This window comes from Arachis stenosperma, chromosome 9 (genome assembly GCF_014773155.1).
Source record: "Arachis stenosperma cultivar V10309 chromosome 9, arast.V10309.gnm1.PFL2, whole genome shotgun sequence".
Lineage (NCBI taxonomy): Eukaryota > Viridiplantae > Streptophyta > Magnoliopsida > Fabales > Fabaceae > Arachis > Arachis stenosperma.
In genome coordinates, this window is record NC_080385.1 from 143,176,557 (window position 1) to 143,199,280 (window position 22,724).

General features: G+C 32.1%; 1 protein-coding gene across 1 annotated transcript; it reads left to right on the forward strand.

Moving 5' to 3' along the window:
• The first annotated feature begins 3,314 nt into the window (after positions 1–3,314).
• On the forward strand, positions 3,315–6,892 carry LOC130951668 (uncharacterized). Its single transcript, XM_057880366.1, has 4 exons — positions 3,315–3,774; positions 3,905–4,093; positions 5,286–5,516; positions 6,373–6,892. Exons 1-4 carry the CDS (start codon positions 3,750–3,752, stop codon positions 6,627–6,629), a joined length of 702 nt encoding a protein of 233 aa, XP_057736349.1. The 5' UTR covers positions 3,315–3,749; the 3' UTR covers positions 6,630–6,892.
• Positions 6,893–22,724: the final 15,832 nt, after the last annotated feature.

Sequence of the window (22,724 nt, forward strand, 5' to 3'; positions counted from 1 at the left end):
ATTAAGTTCCCAAGGTGGGGGCGAACACTTTATTCATCAACCTTTGATATGTGGCCCCGGCATTTTTTAACCCAAATGGCATCACCACATAGCAGTAGTTTGCTCTAGGTGTGATGAATGAAGTTTTTTCCTCATCTGGCTGGTACATCGGGATTTGGTTGTATCCCGAGTAAGCATCCATAAACGACAAGTATTGATACCCTGAGCTTGTATCTACTAGGGTGTCAGTACTGGAAAGTGGATACGGGTCTTTGGGGCATGCTTTATTCAGGTCGGTATACTCGATGCACATCCTCCACTTGCCGTTTTGCTTTTTAACTAGCACTACATTTGCTACCCATGCTGAGTATTTGACCTCTTGAATGAAGTTGGCTTCCAAGGGGGTTTGTACTTGCTCTTCCACCACCTGAGCTCATTCTGCACCGAGCTTACGCTTGCGCTGCTGTACGGGTCGTGATCCGGGGTGTACCAAAAGCTTGTGGGACATGAGCCGAGGGTCTATCCCTGGCATGTCGGAAGCTTTCCAAGCGAAGAGGTCGGAATTTTGTTGTAGGAGCTTTATTAGCCTTTGTTTCAGACCTTTGTCTAGGCTGGCCCCTATGTTGGTTCTTTTTTCTTCCTCTTTTCCGATTTGAACCTCTTCGATTTTTCCACTCAGTTGTGGTCGCAGCTCTTCGATTTTTCCTCGGAGGTTTAAGCTTTCATTGTAGCATTTTCTTGCCAATTTTTGGTCTCCTCGTACCGTTGCTATTCCCTTAGGTATTAGAAATTTCATGCAAAGGTGAGGGGTTGACACCACTGCTCCGAGCCAATTTAACATAGTCCTGCCGATTAAGGCGTTATACGCCGATCCGACATCAATGACGATGAATTCAATGCTCAGAGTTTTGGAATTTTCTCCCTTTCCGAAGGTCGTGTGAAGGGGGAGGTATCCCAATGGCTTAATTGGCATGTCTCCTAATCCATATAGGGTGTCCGGGTAAGCTTTTAGCTACCTTTCATCTAACCCTAACTTATCGAATACGGATTTAAAAAGTATATCTGCCGAACTCCATTGATCCACCAAGGTCCTGTGGAGGTTGGCATTTGCCAAGATCATGGTTATTACCATCGGGTTGTCATGCCCAGGGATGATCCCCTGTCCGTCCTCTTTGGTGAACGAGATGGTTGGAAGATCGGGAGATTCGTTTCCAACTTGATAAACTCGCTTCAGGTGTCTTTTGCGAGATGATTTAGTGAACCCCCCTCCTGCGAATCCTCCAGATATTGTATGTATGTGTCTCTCAGCGGTTTGTGGCGGCGGGTCTCTTCTGTCTTCATCATCTCGCTCTATTTTTCCATGATTGTCCGACCTATCCGTGAGATATCTATCAAGTCGGCCTTCCCTGGCCAACCTTTCTATCACATTTTTGAGGTCGTAGAAATCATTTGTTGAGTGGCCATACATCTTATGGTACTCGCAGTAGTCACCGCGACTCCCCCTTTTTATTTTTGATGGGTCTGGGAGGCGGCAATCTTTCAGTGTTGAAAATTTCTCTGTATACGTCTACTAGAGAGACTTTTAGAGGAGTGTAGGAGTGATATCTCCTAGGCCTGTCGGGGCCGACCTCCTCTTTTTTCTTAGGCTCCCTTTCTTTTTCTTTTGCTGAGTGAGGGGACCCCAATCGCCAGCTGGGCTCCCGTAGTTTGGTATTTTCCTCCATGTTGATGTACTTTTCTGCTCTCTCTTGTACATCGCTCAAAGAGGTCGGGTGCCTTTTTGATATGGACTGAGAGAAGGGGCCCTCTCTAAGTTCATTTACTAATCCCATGATAACTGCCTCTGTGGGCAGGTCTTGAATTTCCAAACATATTTTGTTGAACCTTTCCATGTAATCACGCAGAGGTTTCCCGACCTCCTGTTTAACTCCCAGGAGGCTCGGTGCGTGTTTTACTTTATCCTTCTGGATGGAGAATCGCATTAGGAATTTTCTTGAGAGGTCCTCAAAGCTGGTAACCAACCTTGGAGGGAGGCTATCAAACCACTTCATCGCCGCTTTCGACAGGGTGGTCGAAAAAGCCTTGCAGCGAGTTGCATCAGAAGCATCAGCCAGATACATCCGACTTTTGAAATTGCTTAAGTGATGCTTCGGGTCTGTGGTTCCGTCATAGAGGTTCATATCAGGGCTTTTGAAGTTTCTTGGAACTTTCGCCCTCATTATGTCCTCACTGAACGGGTCCTCTCTTCCTAGGGGAAACTCTTCTCGGTCGCTGCGGGAGTTCCGGCTTTTGAGGGAGGATTCAAGTTTTAAGAGTTTTTCTTCCAACTCTTTTCATCGTTCTATTTCCTCCCTGAGGTTTCGCTCTGCCTCTCGTTGTCGTTCTAGTTCCTGTTCTAGTTGCTCCAGGCGACCTTGGTGGTCGTGGACCAGCCCTATTAGTTCGGTTGCATGGGGTGGCCCTTCCTTTCCGGATTCTCGTCCTTCCGAGGAGTTTACCTTTGGGTTTTTGAGCCCAGAGGTGCCTTCTCTATGCTGGTCGCTGGTTCCTTGATGAAGGGTCAGGTCTGCGTCATTGTTTCCGATATTTGGATTTTCTTGCTCGGAATCAGACGCTGTATAACCATCTTCTGGTGAGTTGTCCGCCATTATTGGTTGATCCCTCGGGTCTCCGGCAACGGCGCCAATATTACGTTGGGTAACCGGAGGTTAATGGGCTGAACTCGTTGGGTTGGCCCAATCGTATGAGGGAGGAAGCCTTTGAGCGGGTTTGCGCCTTTAGAGACTCCTTTCGACTTGTGAGTGTGAGAGAATGGGGGGTGGTACCTGCAAAGACACTCCGATGCCTAAGTTAGCAAGGGTGTGAGCAGGTCTAGAGAGTATTGGGACTTAGAGATATCTGAGGGGTGTCAGTGTATTTATAGTGGTGAACCAATAACCACCGTTAGAGTAGATCCACCTTTTAGGGTGGATAACCGTCCCTTTATCTTAGGGAGGTTACGATATGACTCCTGGAAGTGGGTTAAGAGATTTCAGGGGCAGTTATTATCTGCCAGCTAATCTTTGCTCCCGACTTCTTTAGAGCAAGTCGTGGGGAGAACCGACTTCTAAAGAGAAGGTCGGTGTTCTGAGGAGTCCAACCTTGTGGTTAGATCTATAGTTTGGACCTGAATCTTAGCGTTAGGCCAAATATAAACACTAATATAATAAATTAATTAAAAAATAATAAAATATAACTATAACTATAACTAAATATTATAATTAGCTTCTGACAATAATTTTAATATTTTATGAACATTTATAATTGGTTGAAAATAGCAGGTGCAAGGCAGGCGTGAGATTGAGTGAATAAAGTGAGATTATTATACCCAATTGGAAAATGGACTTTGGAGAGATCCCAAATCACAACGGCAATCCCCCGCCTGTCGTAGGAGATTGCAGCATCCATGGCGGTGGGAAAGCAACGTTGACCGGACCCCCTTTCCAAATTGGATGGCCAAAGGTCAAACGATGCCAAATTCCAAATGGAACTTGGTGTCACACTGACTGGACCCCACCCCCACCACCTCCTCGGAATCACTTGATCGGAGGCCGACTCTCTCCAAAACCCCACATTTCATTCATTCATTCATTCATTCAATTCAATTATTTTATTATTATTCCTCTTTCTTTTCTTTTTTTTTTTTTTCTGAATCAAACACGCATGCTTTGCTTCCGTAGCAGTTATGATCACCGTTCTTCACCCCTTCTCTGTTTAATCATCAGCAAACGATGAACTCTCCAACGAACAAAACAAGTGCGTATTCCTCATCATCACCATCATTTTTTCTTTTTATGGTTTTGTTCATATGTTTGTCTGAGATTGATGTTTCGGTTTTTCTTTTTTTTTTTTGTGTTTGGAAATTAATTTTATACTTACTATGCAGTGTATCCGAGGGTGAAAGTGAGGCACCAAGTTCATAAAAACGAGGAGGAGGATGATGATGGTGATGCACGGAACCCTAGGTTGAAGGTTTTCATTCCTTCATGCTTGCGACCTCCGTCTTCTCCTTCTCCTTATGCTTCTTGTTATGCTTCTCCTGCTTCTACTTGTCCTCCTTCTCCTTCTGCTTCAGGTTATTTTAATTCCTTGCACCTGCTTGTAATTTCTGTTCTTTTAATTTGTTTCTTTAAGTTTTTGGGAGGGTTTTTAATCTTAAGTGATTGATTACTGCTTCCAACTTCTAGGAACTAATTCTTTGATGTGAAGATGATAGCTAAGAACAGTTGGATGATTTGGTATGTTTGATTGCTTAGCATAATATGCGTCAACATCTAAATTATCATTTTCAACATGAAGACATATGAGTAACAACAACCTTCTTTTAAATAGATTGAATTGTTCATAAACTTCTTTTAATTTGCTTCTTTAATTTTTTGGGAGGATTTTTAAACTGTATACGAAAGTTCTAAGTCGAGTGGTAACTACTTCCAACTTCTAGGAGCTGATTCTTTGATGCGAAGATAATGGCTAACAAGGGTTAGATGATGCGTCAGCATCTGGATTATCATTTTCAACATGAAGATACATGAGTACCCACCTTCTTTTAAATATATTGAATTGTTCACAAACTTCTATGGGGAGACCAAGAGAATGGAGACAGAGAATGGACAGAAAATTTGTGACTCTGTCTTTGTTCTCACTATCCCCAGTTTTTGGATGACATCAAATTCTGCAAATCTTGTCCAAGAATATGGATGTTTTGTTTGTTTCTGTATATCTGTCTCTTTCTTCAAGCAAGTTTATGTCTCTGTATTTGTGCCCTGAGATAGCTACCAAACGGGGCTGAATAGATATGACCTAGGATGGGAGGTCTCTATGTTTGTGATCCGCAAATCATGCACAAAACAGAATTTGCCATCTTCTAATTTAGCTTGGAGGATGCTGTTATCCCTGATCAAACAAATTGGCCTATTCATATGAATTTGCACTTGCAATTTGACTATGGTTTTTCAGTTGGGTCAAAGACACTATTTACTTCAAAGGGAGGGGAAAAATGTTCCAAGCAATGAATCATGGAATCACATGGATGACTTAAGATTCTTTTTTTTTTCCTGTTCAATTTTGGTGGTTTTAGCTATTCCCTATCATTTTTATGTTTGAAGAATTATATATGGAATGTTGACATTATTATTTTATCTCATTTGTTGTGTGTAAAATTTGGTCTGCACTCTGCAGTTAGTGAAGCATTTAGTGAAACTGATATAGGGTAGGGTCTTGTCTGTTCCATTCTTCTAATATACAATCATCTTTGTCTGGTTTTATAGTAGTTCGAAAGAAAAATGTCTCCAAGCCATCATCGATGGTTAACGCACCAAAGTGCTATGTGCCACCGGTGTCTTCTCCACGAGTACAGATAAATGAAGCTTTTCAAGACTGCAGTTTATCTTCGGATTCGGGATCAACAGGACCTGAGAAGGACGACAGTATTGATGAGAACAAAATAAATACTAGGGCCTGTCGAGTTCATCGCCCTCGTGCTGTCATCTCTAGTCCTTGTAAGTCTCATGACTTTTCATCATCTTTACCATTCAGTTAATGAAGAGATGAATGCATTGGGGTTCTTTTGATTGGTCATTGAAGCTGAGCGAAGTAATTTCTGATACATGTTTGGAACATGGCTTTTTAAGATTTTTACGAGATCTGTTATAGATAATGCAAGTCATAAAGTACTTTCATGGCATTAGGAAATGGATTTTGGAGTGTGCTCAAAGTAGAATTTGGTAGTGCCATTGTGTGTTAGTTGTTCTATTCAATTAATCTGATAACTAAACTCTCAACAACTCCAATGAAGCCTATTCTGGCATACCACCTTAAATTATTCCATTTGGAAAAAAATTTACCTGCAATAGTATAGGTGCTTGTAGCTGACCATTATTGCTTTATTACTAATCACTAATTCAGTAATTCTCAACATCTATATGAAGCCTTTTGTGACATCCCACCTTTAAATACATTCAATTAGGAAAAAAAAGGATGCATGTGGCTGCCAATTATTGCATTAAGTTTTGTCTAGAATTCTTAGAAAGATGCAAATGTGTTGTTTGAATGGAAATTTTTATGTGGTTCTGGAGTCTATTTGAAGAAATTTGAAACCAAAGCATTTCAGCCTCGTAAGATACTTTTATCATGATTGATGATTCATCTCTCTTGTAAGAACCTACAATATCCTTAAAAAAGTAAAGAACTTCCACGCTTGGCAGATGGAGGAGAAGTTTTCAATAACCGTTTTAACATATATTGGAAAGTATTAAGTACCGATATTATGATATCAGCTGGTTATAGATTCTTTATTTGGATATATGAGACATCTCAGAATTCTGACTTCAAATCCTTGTTCATTGTTGTGTTCAGATAATGACAGGTTGTTCGGGAGCAGAAACGAAACTAGCAATGGAAGTAGTTCTCCTTTGAAGAATGGTACCCCACCGCAAAATAGACATGCACACTGTAACTGTAAAGCTAAATCACATGAAGATGCTGATAATCCTCTAAACACAAGAAAATCCAAGGAGCCTGATTCTAATGGTACAATTGATCCTGTAGGGAAGAAAAAGGTCCATCATGGCAGCATAAAATCCGAAAATGTAAATAGGATCTGGAGATATTAGTCCCACTAGAACCTAGGATCCTGATTAATCGGATTGTTAAAAGCCAGATATGTGTTATCAAGGACAAGGATTAGGTTCTCACACAAAGAAGAAAGAGAGAAACAAAATAATGTATGTTTTAAAATAACCATATCAGCATGCTTGATGTTTTTACTCCAGTATCTAAATTTTTAAATTTTGAACTGTTGTGGGCCTGTAAATTTTTCTATGGAAGAAGAGACAATGCATGAGAGATCAAATATTTTCCTTTTCAGTTTTATTCATATTTGAGCGTTTTTGTAACATTGTTTAAGCCATAGAAATAGAAGTAGAAAAAGAAAAAGAGAAAAAAAAAAATCAGCTTTAGATATCATACTAAGTACTAACACTAGTGATTCATGCTAACTCATTTTTTGTGAGCGGTGTTAATGACATGCAAAAATAAATTTTGCTTCTTAAATGCTAAATGCATTAGATGTTTCTTTCATATTCTTTAAGTCTTAACCTCATTATTATTATAAGCATATAATGTAAAAAAATTGATCAAGAAAAAGAATAATATCCAGTCAATCCTTCATAGAAAGTAAGACTTATTACATTGCTTTTAAATGACCATTTATAGATAGTAATATATAATTGGAGTCGTGTAAAATGATTTCACATTGGTGCATAGATAAAAAAAAATCAAGTTCTATTTATATTATTTTCTTTCAATAATGATAATATCTCTCGGTGGCTAAGTCCATTATGCCCGTTAGATCAGTAACTATTTTGCGTTAAAATAAAAAATATTATAACTTTGTTAAATTTTCAGAAGTCTTATTGAATTCGTTTAAATTTTTATATAAAAACATGGTAATTTTCATTAAAGCACTAATTTGTCAGTTTTCAAAGTTAAAAATATAATAATTACTTTTTTAGTGTATAAATAAAAATTTTTTTAAACTATTTCGACAAATAATATAATAAATTAATAATAGTAATACCAATAATGAAAATATTATTGTTTATAGGAGAAAAGTTAGAAAAAAAAATAACATAAAGAGTAGGAAACAAATAACATATTTGTTTAACTGGAAATACAATTATATTCCATTTATTATTAGTACAAGCTATTAAGTAAAAAAGCTATTAATAATAACAGAAAAAAACTATTAAAAAGCTATAATAATAATTTAAAAAAAAATAGAAAAAGCTATTAAACAAGAAAAAGTATTTTTGCAATGATGATCCTTAAGATTCGATTTTAATTTTTACTTTACTTCTTTTTCCTCCTCGTATAACCTGATAAGAAAAACGTTAAGTTGTAAGAAATGCACTAAAAAAAAATAAATGAACACAATAGAAATTTTTTCTAAAGGGAAATAAAAAAAATTTAATTCCCAAAAAATTATTCCATCTTTATTTGTTAGAATCTAATTTTTTTTTAGTTTAGAGAAGTTCACCCAAGGTTTAGGAGGAATCTTAACATTTTGGACGAAGTTTGCGTAAATTCTCGGCAAATTCTATCACACTCGTCCAATTAAACACACATTATAAATAAAAAGATAATACCTTTTATAAATAAAAATATCATATGCTTCCATTGAATATTTATAATAAATTTTTTCACTTTCTACGCGTGTTACAAAATATTTATTGTACTCATCAATATTTTTTATAGTGTCATAGATATTTAAATATATTATAAAATGAAAGAATAAAGGTGAACATAGTAAAAAAAGAGGAATAAAAATGGTTAAAAGAATGGTATAAAGAATTCTACAATATAGATCAATAGTCAATAATATACATAAAAAAATTACTATAAATATTTGATGGAGATAGATGACATTTTTATTTATAAAACGTATTATCTTTTTATTTATAACGTCTGTTTAATTGAAAGGATATAGTAGAGTATGTCAAGGAGTTACGTAAATTTCGTCCATAATGTTAGAGTTTGTCCAAAGCTTAAACAAAATTCTGTAAACCAAAAATAATTAAATTCTAAAAAATAAAGATTGAATTTTTTTTTTAAATTAAATTTTTTTTATTTTATTTCAAAAAAATTTCAAATACAATAAAATGTCTCAAATTCAAATCTCAGTTCTGATTTATAAGTAACACTTTCTTTTTAGTATAATTTTAAGGGGCCTGCTACACATACAAGTAAAAAGGCCGTACAAGTTTTACAAGTTATCAACCCAAATTTCATTAACACGCGCACTAACTCATTTTGAATGGAGCGTAACTACACGCGCCCCACTCAAACGGTTCCTCTTCGTCTTCTTCTTCTTCTTCTTCTCTTCTTCTTCATCTTCCTCTTCCTCTTCTTCTTCTTCTTTTTCTTCTTCTTCGTTTTTTTTTTCGATTTTCATAGTTTATGAAATTCTTCTTCTTCTTGCTGCACATTCTTCTTCCTCTTATTCTTCTTCTTCTCCTTTTCTTTCGTTTCTGCACGTTCTTCTTCCTCGTTTTCATCTTCTTCTTCTTCTTTTACTGTCTTTTCTCTCTGTTTTCTCGTTTTTTTTTTCGATTTTTCATGGTAAAATCGTTTTTGAAGAAGAAGAAGCAGCAGAAGATGAGGAGGAGAAAGAGAAAGAGTTCTGAATTATGTATTTTCTTAAATCCTTTGGGTGTATTCTCTTAAATCCTTTGGGTGTATTTTCTGTAACCCTTTGGGTGTATTCCTATAATCGTTTGGGTGAATTCTTGTAACCGTTTGGGTATATTTTCTGTAATCCTTTGGGTATATTTCTGTAATCATTTGGGTGTATTTGAGTGATATCTGACTGATATCTATGGGTGTATCTGACTCATATCTATGGGTGTATCTTACTGATATCTATGGGTGTATTTTTCATTTCAGAAAAAATGGCAGGCATTATAGAAATACACCCAAACGATTACATAAAAAACACCCAAGAGATTACAGAAATACACCCAAACGACACCCAAACGATTACATAAAATACACCCAAAGAGATTACAGAAATACACCCAAACGGTTACACCCAAGAGATTACATAAAATACACCCAAAGGATTTAAAGAAATACACCCAATATCATGCATAATTCAGAACTCTTTCTCTTTCTCCTCCTCATCTTCTGCTACTTCTTCTTCTTCAAAAACGATTTCAGAGCTTAATGTCAAAAAATAATAGAAATCGAGAATAACGAAAAAAAAACAGAGAGAAAAGCACGTAAATGAAGAAGAAGAACATGAAGAGGAAGAAGAACGTGTAGCAAGAAGAAGAAGAAGGAGAAAGAGAAGGCAAGAAACGTACCTTGAATAGTGTTTCTTCGTTTTTTCTAGTGATTTTGATGAAGGAGAAAGAGAAAACGAAAAGAGGAGAAGAAATTTCAATAAAAAAAAGAGGGAGGAAGAGAAGAAAAAGAGACACAGAGAAAGAAGAAGAAGAAGAAGAAGAGGAAGAGGAAGAGGAAGAAGAAGAGGAAGCACGTGTAATCAACGAAGAAGGAAACAAATATTTTAAATTTGGTAGTTAGATATACGCGGGATGTTATATAGCGCGTGTAACCAACGTAGGTGGAGCAGCGCATATTTTGATTTTATTGTTTAATGAACTTGTAAAGCATACAAGCCATAATGGCTTGTATGCAGAGCTTTTCCCTAATTTTAATTGCATGTATAAAAAATAAATAATACAACATTCAAATCCAGTTATGTCATCATATACAAGCATTAAGTTACTTCTTTTTTTATTTAATTGTTTGCTTGAAAGAAATTAAGAAAACCATATTTAATATTTATAAAAAAATGATTCTTAAATTCAAAAAACAAGAAAGTATGCAATTTAAACCTGAATATAGTTCTATTTCGCTAAGCCAACTTGATATCTTTAATTTCAACTTGTTCATCACTTCTTCTAGCAACTGATGATGTCAACATGAATATTTCAATTATTGATAAAACAAAATTTGCATTGTGAGAAATAAATTGAGGAGCTTCAAAATAAAATAAAAATAAAATAAATAATAAAATATAATAGACAAGCTATAAATTAAGAAGATTTGGTAGCATCAAAGGGTCAGAATTCTTTTTCAAAAAAACTCATATAAATTCATATCTCAACGACTTTTTGAGTGTCATAAATTTTTTTTTGAAAGATTCCTTCCACATCTTTTATATTTTTTTATCATTTTTGTCATTTTTATTCATACAATTTATACTTCCAACAAATTTAAATTCAGTCTTAAAGTTTGTTTCACATTCTCTTTTATTTACTTGGCAACAAATTTTATGTTTAAGGCAAATTTATTTACTTTTGAAGTATTTCAATTTTATTTTGATTTCTTGATTCCTCATTTAAAGAAAAATATATAAAAAAATCTTTACTTCTTCTTCATGACAAAAATAAAAAATTTTGGTGCATAAAAAGAATTGAAAATCATAAAAAAAATAGATTTTACTTTCATTAAATAGATATTGAACTAATCAAGATTTACTAAAAATTTGCATAGTGGTTAGAATTTAAATTAATCTATCTATCTATCTATTTAATATACTAAAATTGGGTTTTTTTTTTCAACTAATAGAAGTGAGGTGTCACTTTCTCATAAATTTATTTTCCTTTCAAAATAAATGTACTATTTTCTCTTCTATATGTATCTTATAAAATTTTTTATTATAATTATATTATAATTACTTAATTAGTATTTAATAAATAATGCATAATTATATTAATTTAAGAAAATATCTTTATTATAATTATATAAAATTAATATTTAATACATTATTAAATTAATTATCAATCGAAAATATTTTTAATCATTTTAATCATATTAATTTCAATTATATTGATACAATTTTAATTCTTATTTATTATGTAATAATTTTATTAGTGGCAAGTTGTTACCTTAATATTGACCCATTTATAATAATAATAATATAAAATTGACACGGGTTATTCTAATCATGATAAAAAAACTATGATCCTAATCATGATATGATAAAATCATATAATTTTAACAAAACAAATATATGATGTATAACTAAGGTAAATAATAAAAAAGTATCTTCATAATAACTAATTTACACAATTATTTTTGTTCTGATAAAGTCTATATATAGTGTTTTTTTTAGTACATAAGCCTAGATTTCAACTCATTTTTTTAATTTATTATTCTTCTTTTACTACTTTATACAATAAGAATGTATTCTTCGTTTTTCATCGAAGTTGATCATTTTAAAGTATAATTTATAATTTTTATAGTATTTTTTATATACTCATTCTATTATATTATTTTTTTGATAATTTAATGATTGTTCTTACTCCAACTTATTCTTTTCATCTAATATTCCAGTGCGATTGTCTTTTTGTCGCAATCGTTTACAATGCACCACATCCATGAAATACCTCATCGAGTTGTATTCACTGATTCGAGTTCGTTCTAACTACATGGATGTAAGCGATCAAAGAAGGGGCAGTAAACTCTATTTTATCGAATGATTGTTGGATCTACTCACATATTATGACCAACCTAATAGAATATGGGTAAACTTAGTTTTCCTGAGAGAAGCTTGATTTTTTATTGAGGAATTGTTTCCACGGAATTTTGTAGGTCAGGTTCAAGTTCCGTCCCCTCTATACTTTCTACGTCTGCATAAAAATCTTTAAAGTGGAGCACATAATGAGATTGAATTCCCTCAATTTAAGTTCAGTTTTGGTAAATTCATGTCAAACTCGGAAATACAATTTCAACGCTTGGTAATATATTTAAATTTTTTTATTTTAAGCTTTTCGTTATTAAAATAATTTTATAACATATTGTGATTTTTTTTACAGAAATTACCAACCTTTTTCATCAATGCAATGTCATTGAGAGGAATAAGGGTCAGTTTAGTTTCTCGGTATGGCAATTCTACACCTTGTCGCATTGCATAGATAGCGGATGATGAAACTTATTTAACAAGGGGATGGTTTGAATTTGTACAAATTCTAAATGTTTGAACTTACGATGTTGTTTTAGTTGGTTATCGTTACGAGAATGACTCTAATCTATACGTGTCTAAGGACTAGAATAAATTAAATATTATTTAAGTAATTTAGTTTTAATATTATATTAGTATTTGATTAAATTAGTTTTAGAGAAATTTAAATTGTTGTCTCAATTTATATATTATGACTATTTTTCTTGGATATGTTATTTTTAAATGTTTTAATATAATTTTTTTTTCTGATTTTTAAGTTTATTTTCTTCCTTGAGTATATGTATCACTTTTTTTTCTTTTTTGTATTTCAGATTAGTAATGCAATTATTAATAGAAGTATAATCTAAAAAAAACTTAAAATATCACTATTTAAAGAAAAAAGAAAAGGTACATGACAGAAAGGAAAATGAAAAATCAAAATTATTCTATTAAAAAAATTGTATATAGTTTGTGTATGAATGAGGCCGAAATTAGAGACTATATATGGATATAAAACATAAAAAATTATTACACGATTGTAGAATAATATATATATATATATATATATATATATAAGAAAATAATTATAACAAAAGAATAATTAATATATGTGATTTAAATATTTTTATGTATAATTAATATATATGCATGTATGAATAAGGAAATATTTAAAATTATTTAACAAAATTAATATATGCGTATACATAAATAAAAAATTATTGTAATTTATGAAGATTACACATGAATTTTTTTTCCTCTCAAATAAATTTAATACATGATTATATTATTTTAAAAATTATTTTCATTATAATTATATCAAATCAATATTTAATGCATTATCAAATTAATTATCAATCATAGCATTGATATTTTTATTCATTCTAATTATATTAATTGATATAGTTCTAATTCTTATTCATATGTAATAATTTTATTAGTAGATAGTTATATCTACAATAATTAGTTGTATCCACAATTTTATTAGTAGATAGTTATATCCACAATAATTCATGCTTTAATTCTCATTCATTCTAATAATAGTTGGTAAATTATATAGTTCTTTTTCTTCTACTTTAATGATGATGATGATGATGATGATGATGATGATGATGATGATGATGATGATGATGATGATGTATGAACACAAGATTAATTAATTAGTTAACAAATTAAATTTTAATTATTATATTTTATTTTCTACTACTCATCTTTATTTATTAGTTATTTTACTTTTTATATTTACAGTAAATATTGAATGTAAAAAAGAAAAAAATAATATTAAATGTTATCTATTTTATTTATTTAGAGTCATAATTAAATTTAATATAATTATAACAAGTACCTAGAATTAATATTAACATAATACTATAATTTTAAGTTGTATAATATAATAAAAAAGAACATAGCAATTTATATCTACTTCCTATATAGTAATAATATTATATATATTTATATATCTTCTCTTTTATCTCTTTCCTAAAAATATTGGTATATAATTAATATAGATAACATATATACTAAGCAAGTATCTCCATTGAATTAATCATAAAGGTTAATAAAACATAATGACATAATTTTTACTTAATTATAACAAGTATCTCTATTAAAAATATTGACCAATTATTACCATACCCAATTGTGTGTGTGTGTCTATATATATATATATATATATATATATATATATATATATATATATATATATATATATATAAAAGGAGTAATAGTGAATTATTATAATTATTTATCATCTAGAAAATTCGTACCTCAGAGATAGTTCTTTTTTTGTTTATTATTTTTTATACCTAATGGCTACTAGCTACGATTCTATCAACAGTGTTACCTATGGTAGATTATGTAATGAAAAAATTTGGAAAATAAAGGCAAAAATTATAAGGTTATGGAAAGTCCCATCTAAATTTGACAAAAGCAAGATGACTTACATAGCAATGGTTCTCATGAATAATAAGGTAAGCTGATTATTTTTATAATTTTTTCAAGTGATGCTAGGTCTAGTTTATAAATTTTTTTTATTCATATTTTAAGTTTATTTGAGTCGAAACAACTTTTATACTTGCGATTGAAACAACCAAACTTGAGACTAGGCAAGTTCAAGTAATTGCATGAGTGTATGGTTTGTGGTGAAACAAATGCCATTAACACTGATCAGAAAATTATATTTTCAAAGAGTTTTACCAATGGTCCAAGGTACATGTTCAATAATTACAAGAATGCTTTTGCAATATGTAAATATGCTGGATATCCGAGTTACTTTATCCTATGACATGTAATCTAGAATGGAATGAGATAAAAAGAGATGTAACATCCCAAAGACTCTATGCAGAAGATAGGTCAGACATCTTATGTAGAATATTCAAATTGAAGGTTGATAAATTAATTAAGGCATTAAAAAATAGAATATTCTTTGCAAAGATTATTGGACGTAAGTATAACTAATCTTCTTACGAGTTTTTATTACTTTATCTAAATTATTTATAATACACTCATTGTATAGTATACTATCGGTATTAAAAAACGATTATGTATAGAATACTTATATAGTACACTCATTGAATAGTATACTATCTTAAGTGTATTGCAGTACACTTATATAGTTTGTATTACATCACGCTTATTGTATAGTACACTTATATAATTTTATATTATTTAAATTTAGCATAATTTTTTAAATTTATTTTATCGTGCTTATTTGCACTACACACTTAGTTTTTATATAGTTTAATTGTACATATAACAATTATTTTTTTATAGAATCAACTATTTTTTAAATCACTTTGTCTAATTTTTTTAGAATATGCTTAGTTTTATATGCTTTATATTTTTGCATAAATCTTTATTTATTTTGTCCAAATTATTAGTAATATCATATCTTTAAATTTATAAATTGTCTAACCATAGAATTTCAGAAAAGAAGTTTACCTCACGCTCATATTCTTTTATTCATGTATTCGGAATCAAAGCCACGAACTGTTGATGACATAGATAAGGTTATTAAGACAGAGATTTCAGATAAGAGAAAAAATCCCTAATTGTATGCTGCTGTTAAAAAATATTTAATTCATGGTCCATGCAGTTATTTAAATAGTAAGAGCCAATGCATGATCAATGATAAATGCTTAAAGTTTTTTTTCAAAACATTCAGAGATAGGACAATTATTAACAAAGTAGGCTTTCCAAGATATCAAAGAAGACATGATAGGCGAACTGTATCAAAGAAAACTGTTGAGGTTGACAACTCATTTATAGATCCATACAATGCTGGTCTTCTAAAATTTAGATGTCAAATCAATATTGAGTACACTTGCCAAACTTTGGCAATCAAATATCTGTTCAAGTATCTTTCACTACAAAAAAAAGGGGTTAAAATGGCGGTTTTTTAAGGTAATTACGGCGGTTACAACCGCCATTATTACCGAAAACGGCGCTTCCAAGAAACGCCAGAATTCTGGGCGCCATTCAGGTTATTACGGCGGTTTTTTGAAAACCGCCATAATAACCAGTGGATAATACGGCGGTTTTTTGGCGGTTAAAATGGCGGTTTTTAACCGCAAACCGCCATTTTAACCAGATAAAACGACGGTTTTGTTGTTGTTTAAAATGGCGGTTTGTAACCGCCGTTTTTACCTGGGTTTAATGGCATCTTCCTCGTTTAAAATGGCGTTTATAACCGCCGTTTTTACCTGGGTTTAATGGCATCCTCCTCGTTTAAAATGGCGTTTATAACCGCCGTTTTTACCAGGGTTTAATGGCATCCTTTTCGATTAAAATGGCGTTTATAACCGCCGTTTTTACCAGGGTTTAATGGCATCCTTTTCGATTAAAATGGCATTTTTTAACTGCCGTTTTTACCAGGATATAATGACACCATTTTTGTTTAAAATGGCGTTTTTAGCCGTCGTTTTTACCTAATTACAATTTTATACTTTTTAAAATGAGATTGAAACTATATATTTAAAGTGACATTTTTAGAACTCAAACTTTAAAATCTCATAATAACCAAAAAGCATAACCTTAAATCAAACATCATAACAAGATTTTTAATTCATACACAATCTCCGAAAATAAAAAATCATAATCCAAAAACAAAGTATCAAAGATAACATTTTTCAATAATTTGTCTTAACATATATCTATAATGCTTAATACATAAAATCTTTATCATACAAGATCATGCTTCTTTGTTGCTCGCTCCAGAAGACCTACTTCCTAACTCTCTTGGTGATGGAATCTCACTCTCTTGATCCAATCCCTACAACAAAAATATAATTATGAGTACAATAAAAAAGATATAAAATTGAATCTGAAACTATTAATATAAATTTATTCAATCAAAAAAGAAAACTGCACTTTTGCACAATAAATCCTCTGTTTTCTGGGAATTAGGAAAAGGAAACTCACACAAAATGCCCCCATGCATTATGCCATAACACATAAACAGCCAAATGTGAGATTATGTTGTCCATAATACATCAAGCAAAAATTATTGTTTAATTACATTTAACTATGGCTACTGTACTATACCCAAAATAAATTAATTAATTAAATGTTGCATAGTCCATATTTAACAATAAAGGGTATCTCTATTTAGAATGTAATTAACTATTCATGCTCAATAAAGTATCCAAGGAAGGAATGTGAGATAGTGAGAGACGGAAAGAAATAGAGAGAGAGAAGGAGAAGGAGCGAGGTTTCTTTTGATAAAGGATGGTCTGCATGTTAGAATAAGGTTAGCTTTATTTGGTAGATCCAGTCCATTAAGATACTTAACAACTTTTTTGTATTACACATGGAATAAGGTATTAAGAACATAAATTGTATTTGTACCTGTGAAATTTGTTGAGTAGGAAACATTCCAGCTAATTCTACTGGAATTTTACCTCCTTCCTTAAAAGCAATATAAGAGACTAATGCTTGCAACTGCGCTTTAACAGTATCCAGCTCTTTTTGCACATTGGGACCATAAGTAGATGATGTGCTAGCATCATTTGAAGAACCTAAGTTCATCTGATTAATTCTTGTGGTGTTGTTCTTGAAAGCAACAGTTGGAACAGCTCCCATGCCTAAACCTCGAACACGACCAGGGTGCTCTTTCCCAAGAACTACTCCAAGAGCATCAAGAGGAGAATTAACGGTTGATTCCACCGCTTGTTGACTGCTATATGCTTCAATCTTCTCCTACATATATAAAAAGAAAGGGAAAGAATCAAACATAATATTATCTTATAAAAAAGAAAGAAAAAGAAATACAAACAAGTTACTTATTGTACTTTAGTCTTACCGCTATTTCTTTAGCCTTTTCATTAACATAACTTCCATCTATTTTCTTGTGAGTGATGTCCCACATTTGAATCCTACTAACTTCTTTTCCCGTCTCTTCCGTCTAAAATTCAAGAAAAGTAGAAAGACTCAATCAAGAAATATATCATTGAAGAAAAGATATGCATAAAATTAAGTTACTAACAGCAACAATATAACAACTGAGATGCATTAGGTGCTAACATAATGACTCCTATGCTATATAAAATATAATAATGGCAGCAAACTAAACATAAGCTGAGAAATTAATGTTATTGATGATTACCAATTCATGATTACCAACATAGAAACGAATTTGTGAAAGTTGTGTTGATATTTTATCATGACAATTCTCATAATAGTTGGGGAGACAAGTGGAATTAAATTGAAAAATTGGATAATGCCAAAATAAAATTAAATGTATGAAATCCACACATAGAAATGATTACCAATTCAGCCCTTCTTCTTGCAATTGATTTAGCACCTGAAGTATGAGGAATTATTTATTTTTGCCAAATTTCTTGATTCCTCTTACAAAGATTCTGAAAGATAAATTTGGACACAATTAAATAGAGTTAAACATGCATTCACAACATTCCATATGAATTCAATATCCTATTTACAGCAGCAAAATATATAAGGCTTTTTAGTGGGACAACATTTAACTAGGATTGTAAGTACTTACCTGAGTTTCAGGCTTCAAACGATATTCTACGAATAAAGCCCATTGATCAAGAGCAATATCTTCTGGTGTATTATTTATGATCTCGGTTTTACTCAACCTCGGATCATAAAACTCGTTCCAAAGCTTTATCCTATGTTCCCTCTATTTTTTGCCAAGCGATTGGAGCAGAAATCGTTTGGCCAAGCTATCACATACTTTGAAGCAAAATCGAGCCTTTAATATGGAACAAAGAATATATATTAACTAACAAATATAACTAAATAATGACAAAGAAATAAGCTTTAGAGTTTAAGTAATCTTCTTACTTGGAAAAAAATATTCCATTGATTTTCAAAAAAGCTCTCTGGAATGTCTGACCACTTATCAAAACTGATTGGAAATGCGAGCAGAAGAAGAAGGGCTGATCAAGGCTCCGGTCTGCCAATTGAATGTATCAAATAAAATTAAATGTATGAAATCCACACATAGAAATGATTACCAATTGCAGTCGTACATACCAAACAATACGAGCTTAAGCCACCAGAGTAGGACTGATCAAGGCTCTGGTCTGCCAAAAATTGTTTCAGTACCAAAGCAAGTGGAATAGCAGCAGGAAATTGGTCTGTCAATGCCTTAACCTACAAGTAGCAATATCACAATGTTGATTTGCCTAAAAAGAGTGAAAGGCACATAATACATATCACTACAAGTATTAATTTTACTATAATGAATACGTTCAAGAACAGAGAATAAGAGAACCGCTTAAATGATAGGGCATCCAATTATAATATGTAACATGGAAACTATATGCTCACAATGGGCCAGAACACCCATCAAAATACTACTGCAAAATCCAAAATATATCTTCAATACATAAGAAAACTTTTATCCACAACCAAACAAACATAAAGGTAGAAGATTGAGACTATATCCTTCTTTACTCCTAACATTTTGAAATCAGTGTCACTTTGTCCTAAAATATTGACATCAATTTAGTCCAAACATTTTTAAGTTTAACACAGTTTGGTTTCAGAAAGAATTGACATCTATTCATGATAGAGTTTTGAAATTTCATCTAGTTCATAAGATGAAATTATCTGACCTCAATAGGCAAGAATAACATAAAAATTATAACAGTACATTGAGATCAAATTTATTAAGGACCAAACCAATGTTAATTTCAAAATGTTAGTATTTATAAAAGAGATTTAGAAAATATCTAACGCTAAGCATTGGAACTGAAGATTCAATACTTGTATCCTTTTAGTGCAAATAAGGATATATTTACATCAAAAGAGTAACTATAACAATGAATAAAACAAACCAGAGTAATTTTATATAGCCACGGAAAAATTACCATTTCTTTTGCAAATTAGGTACAATACTAGCCAATTTATTGAGATCTCTGTCACAAAGGACAAGCAAAAAAGATCCGATTTAAGAAAGTATTGTAGAAAAAAAATCATTAACCACTATAATTGAGACAGGTTAGTCTCTTTACAAGGTAGCTTTAATCATCAACCAATTTTGCATGGTTATAATTAGTCCTTTGACGTAGATTTCGACCAATGCTATTAATATTATGATGTAGTCAATATCAAGATGAAGTTAAGCAATAATACTTACCGGTCGGGCTTGAACAAGAGATATCGATATGTAAACCACTGAAATAAAAAGAGAAGTTTATATTACTATACAACATTAAGCACATTAAGAATATAAATAGAAGATTTAATCTGTATTCATTTACCGTAGTAAATAGTATCCCAATTAATTCTAGTGCAGTAGGGATAATTGGTAATTTGTCAACAACCTGTGTATAAAATTCACAAAGGCAAAAACAATATTAGAATGCTGCAAATAAGCGTAATGAGGGGGGTCAAATTTAAGCGTAAGATTTAGAGGGGGTCAAATTTAAAGCAGGAAACAAATCTAGAAAACACAAAGAAAACACTAAAACTTAATGATTAATGAGCAAGACACACAAAGAAAACACTAAAACTTCCAGAACCAAGTCTAGCAAATTCACCAACTTACACACAAAGATAGCTTGTTTCTTGAACCAGCTCACTCTATCTATCAATGATTATGAATGTCACATGGCTGATATAAATATTTTCTTGTGTTAATAGTTTCAGCCCCTGAGAGATTGAACAAATTTGTTTAAAACTTTAACCTCAAAGAATTCCCAAAAATGATTGTCCAAGTAAAATCTTATATATTGATTTATGGCAGAAACAAAACCTGAGACATCAAAAATGTTAACATCTTAATTTTTAATAAACATACAAATGGATAGAAAACTAAACCTGATTTCTTTAGTAAAATAAAACGAGGATCTTATGTGAGTGTGACAAATGTGCATGTGTGCATCATGCATCTAACGAGGTACGTGCAAGTTTCAAGGGCAGAGCAAGGGTTCAGTTAATGCAAAAAACATTGAACAGAGCAAGGGCAGCAAAGCTAAACAACTACAGAGATTACTCATTTATAGCTTTGCTTAAAAAAACCAAAAAAAGAACCAAAGAGGCAAATAGAGAAATTGAGATTGGAGCAGTTTTTTCTGAGATCTAAGATCTGAGATCGGAGATCAGCGAAACACCTTAATAGAGAGAGAGAGAGAGGGAAAGAGGAGGGAGTAAAGTTAAGAAAGAAGACCTGAGATCATCGTCAATCACCCTGTACCAACGTCAATGCTTCAACGAAAGACCCAAAAATCCCTAACAGAGCTGTAGAGAAACAAAACCTCCAAAAAATCAACACCAAAAGCGATTTTGAAACCCTAACTCAAACAAAAACGAAAAAATCAGTGCCTTCTGGAATCGAAATGCTGAGGTCAGTAGCCACCAGAACCTTGCCTCTAACCGGAATCTTCGTCTCCACAGCACAAAAGAAAAAACAAAATAAAACAGCATTTCAATTTAACTTGAGAGGGAGAGGTACCTGGAGAGATCGTAACTGGCGGAGAGAGGAGAAGCCCTAGAAGGAAGAACGGCGTTGTCGGAGAGCTTCTTTACACGGAGGAGATGAGAGCGTCGTTTGTTCAGACTTCAGAGAGGAGAAGCCCTAGCTAGAACGAAGAATGGCGTTGAATGAGTCAGGGATTACAATTTTTTTCTTTTTATATGTGTGTGAAAACGGCGGTTAAAACCGCCATAATCACCAGAACCGCCAAAATATATATAGCCAATTACGGCAGCAGCAACAATTGCCGTAACGTCTCGATATTACGGCGGTTCTTTAAAACTGCCTTAATATCAATGCCATTTTAACCCCTTTTTTGTAGTGTTTACAAGGGTAATGACAGGGTGACAGCTGCATTTTATCAAAACAATGGATCTCAAGTAGATGAAATACATAATTATTATGATTATAGATATAAATCAGCATGTGAAACTGCATAGAAATTATTTGGTTATCCTATTCAAATGAAGGAACCAACAGTAATAAGATTGTCATTCCATCTTCATGATGATATGCCAATTGTCTACAAAGATACTGATACAATTAAGTCAGTTGTTGAAACTTCTTTTTTCAAGAAATCTATGTTGATTGAATGATTCAAAGCAAATGAATATTATATTAATGCAAGAAATTTGACTTATTCCAAGTTTTTAACAAAATTTGTTTGGAATAGAGAGCATCATATGTGGACTCATAGAAAGCAAGGGTATGCCATAAGAAGGATATCCCATATACCACCAATGAATAAAGAAGATTATTATCTAAGGCTATTTTTGAACATTCAAAAGGGATGCACGAGTTTCAGTGATCTAAGAACAGTTGATGGTGTGGTTTATAACTCCTTTAAAGATGCATGCTATGCACTAGGACTGTTGCAGAATGACGAAAAATTCATTGATGCAATCTCTGAAGCAAGAACATTGCACTCTGCAACTTTTCTAAGGAGACTTTTTGTTGTTTTATTAACATTAAATAACATGAGTAGATCAGAGTTTGTTTGGCAAAAGACTTGAAACTTTCTCTCTGATAACATACTATGCGAACAAAGAAGATTACTGTAAATGGAAGGTAACTATATTCTATTATAAAAAAAATTTGCCATTGTAGAATTCAATTTAGCCTATAATTATAACAAAATATTGGATAAGGAATGTTAAGAGTGATTGAATAAACACAATAATGCCTTTTTTGGGAGTAAAATATCATACATATGGCAAAGTTGTTTATTAATGTTCACTTTAACTTTTTCTCTTTTTT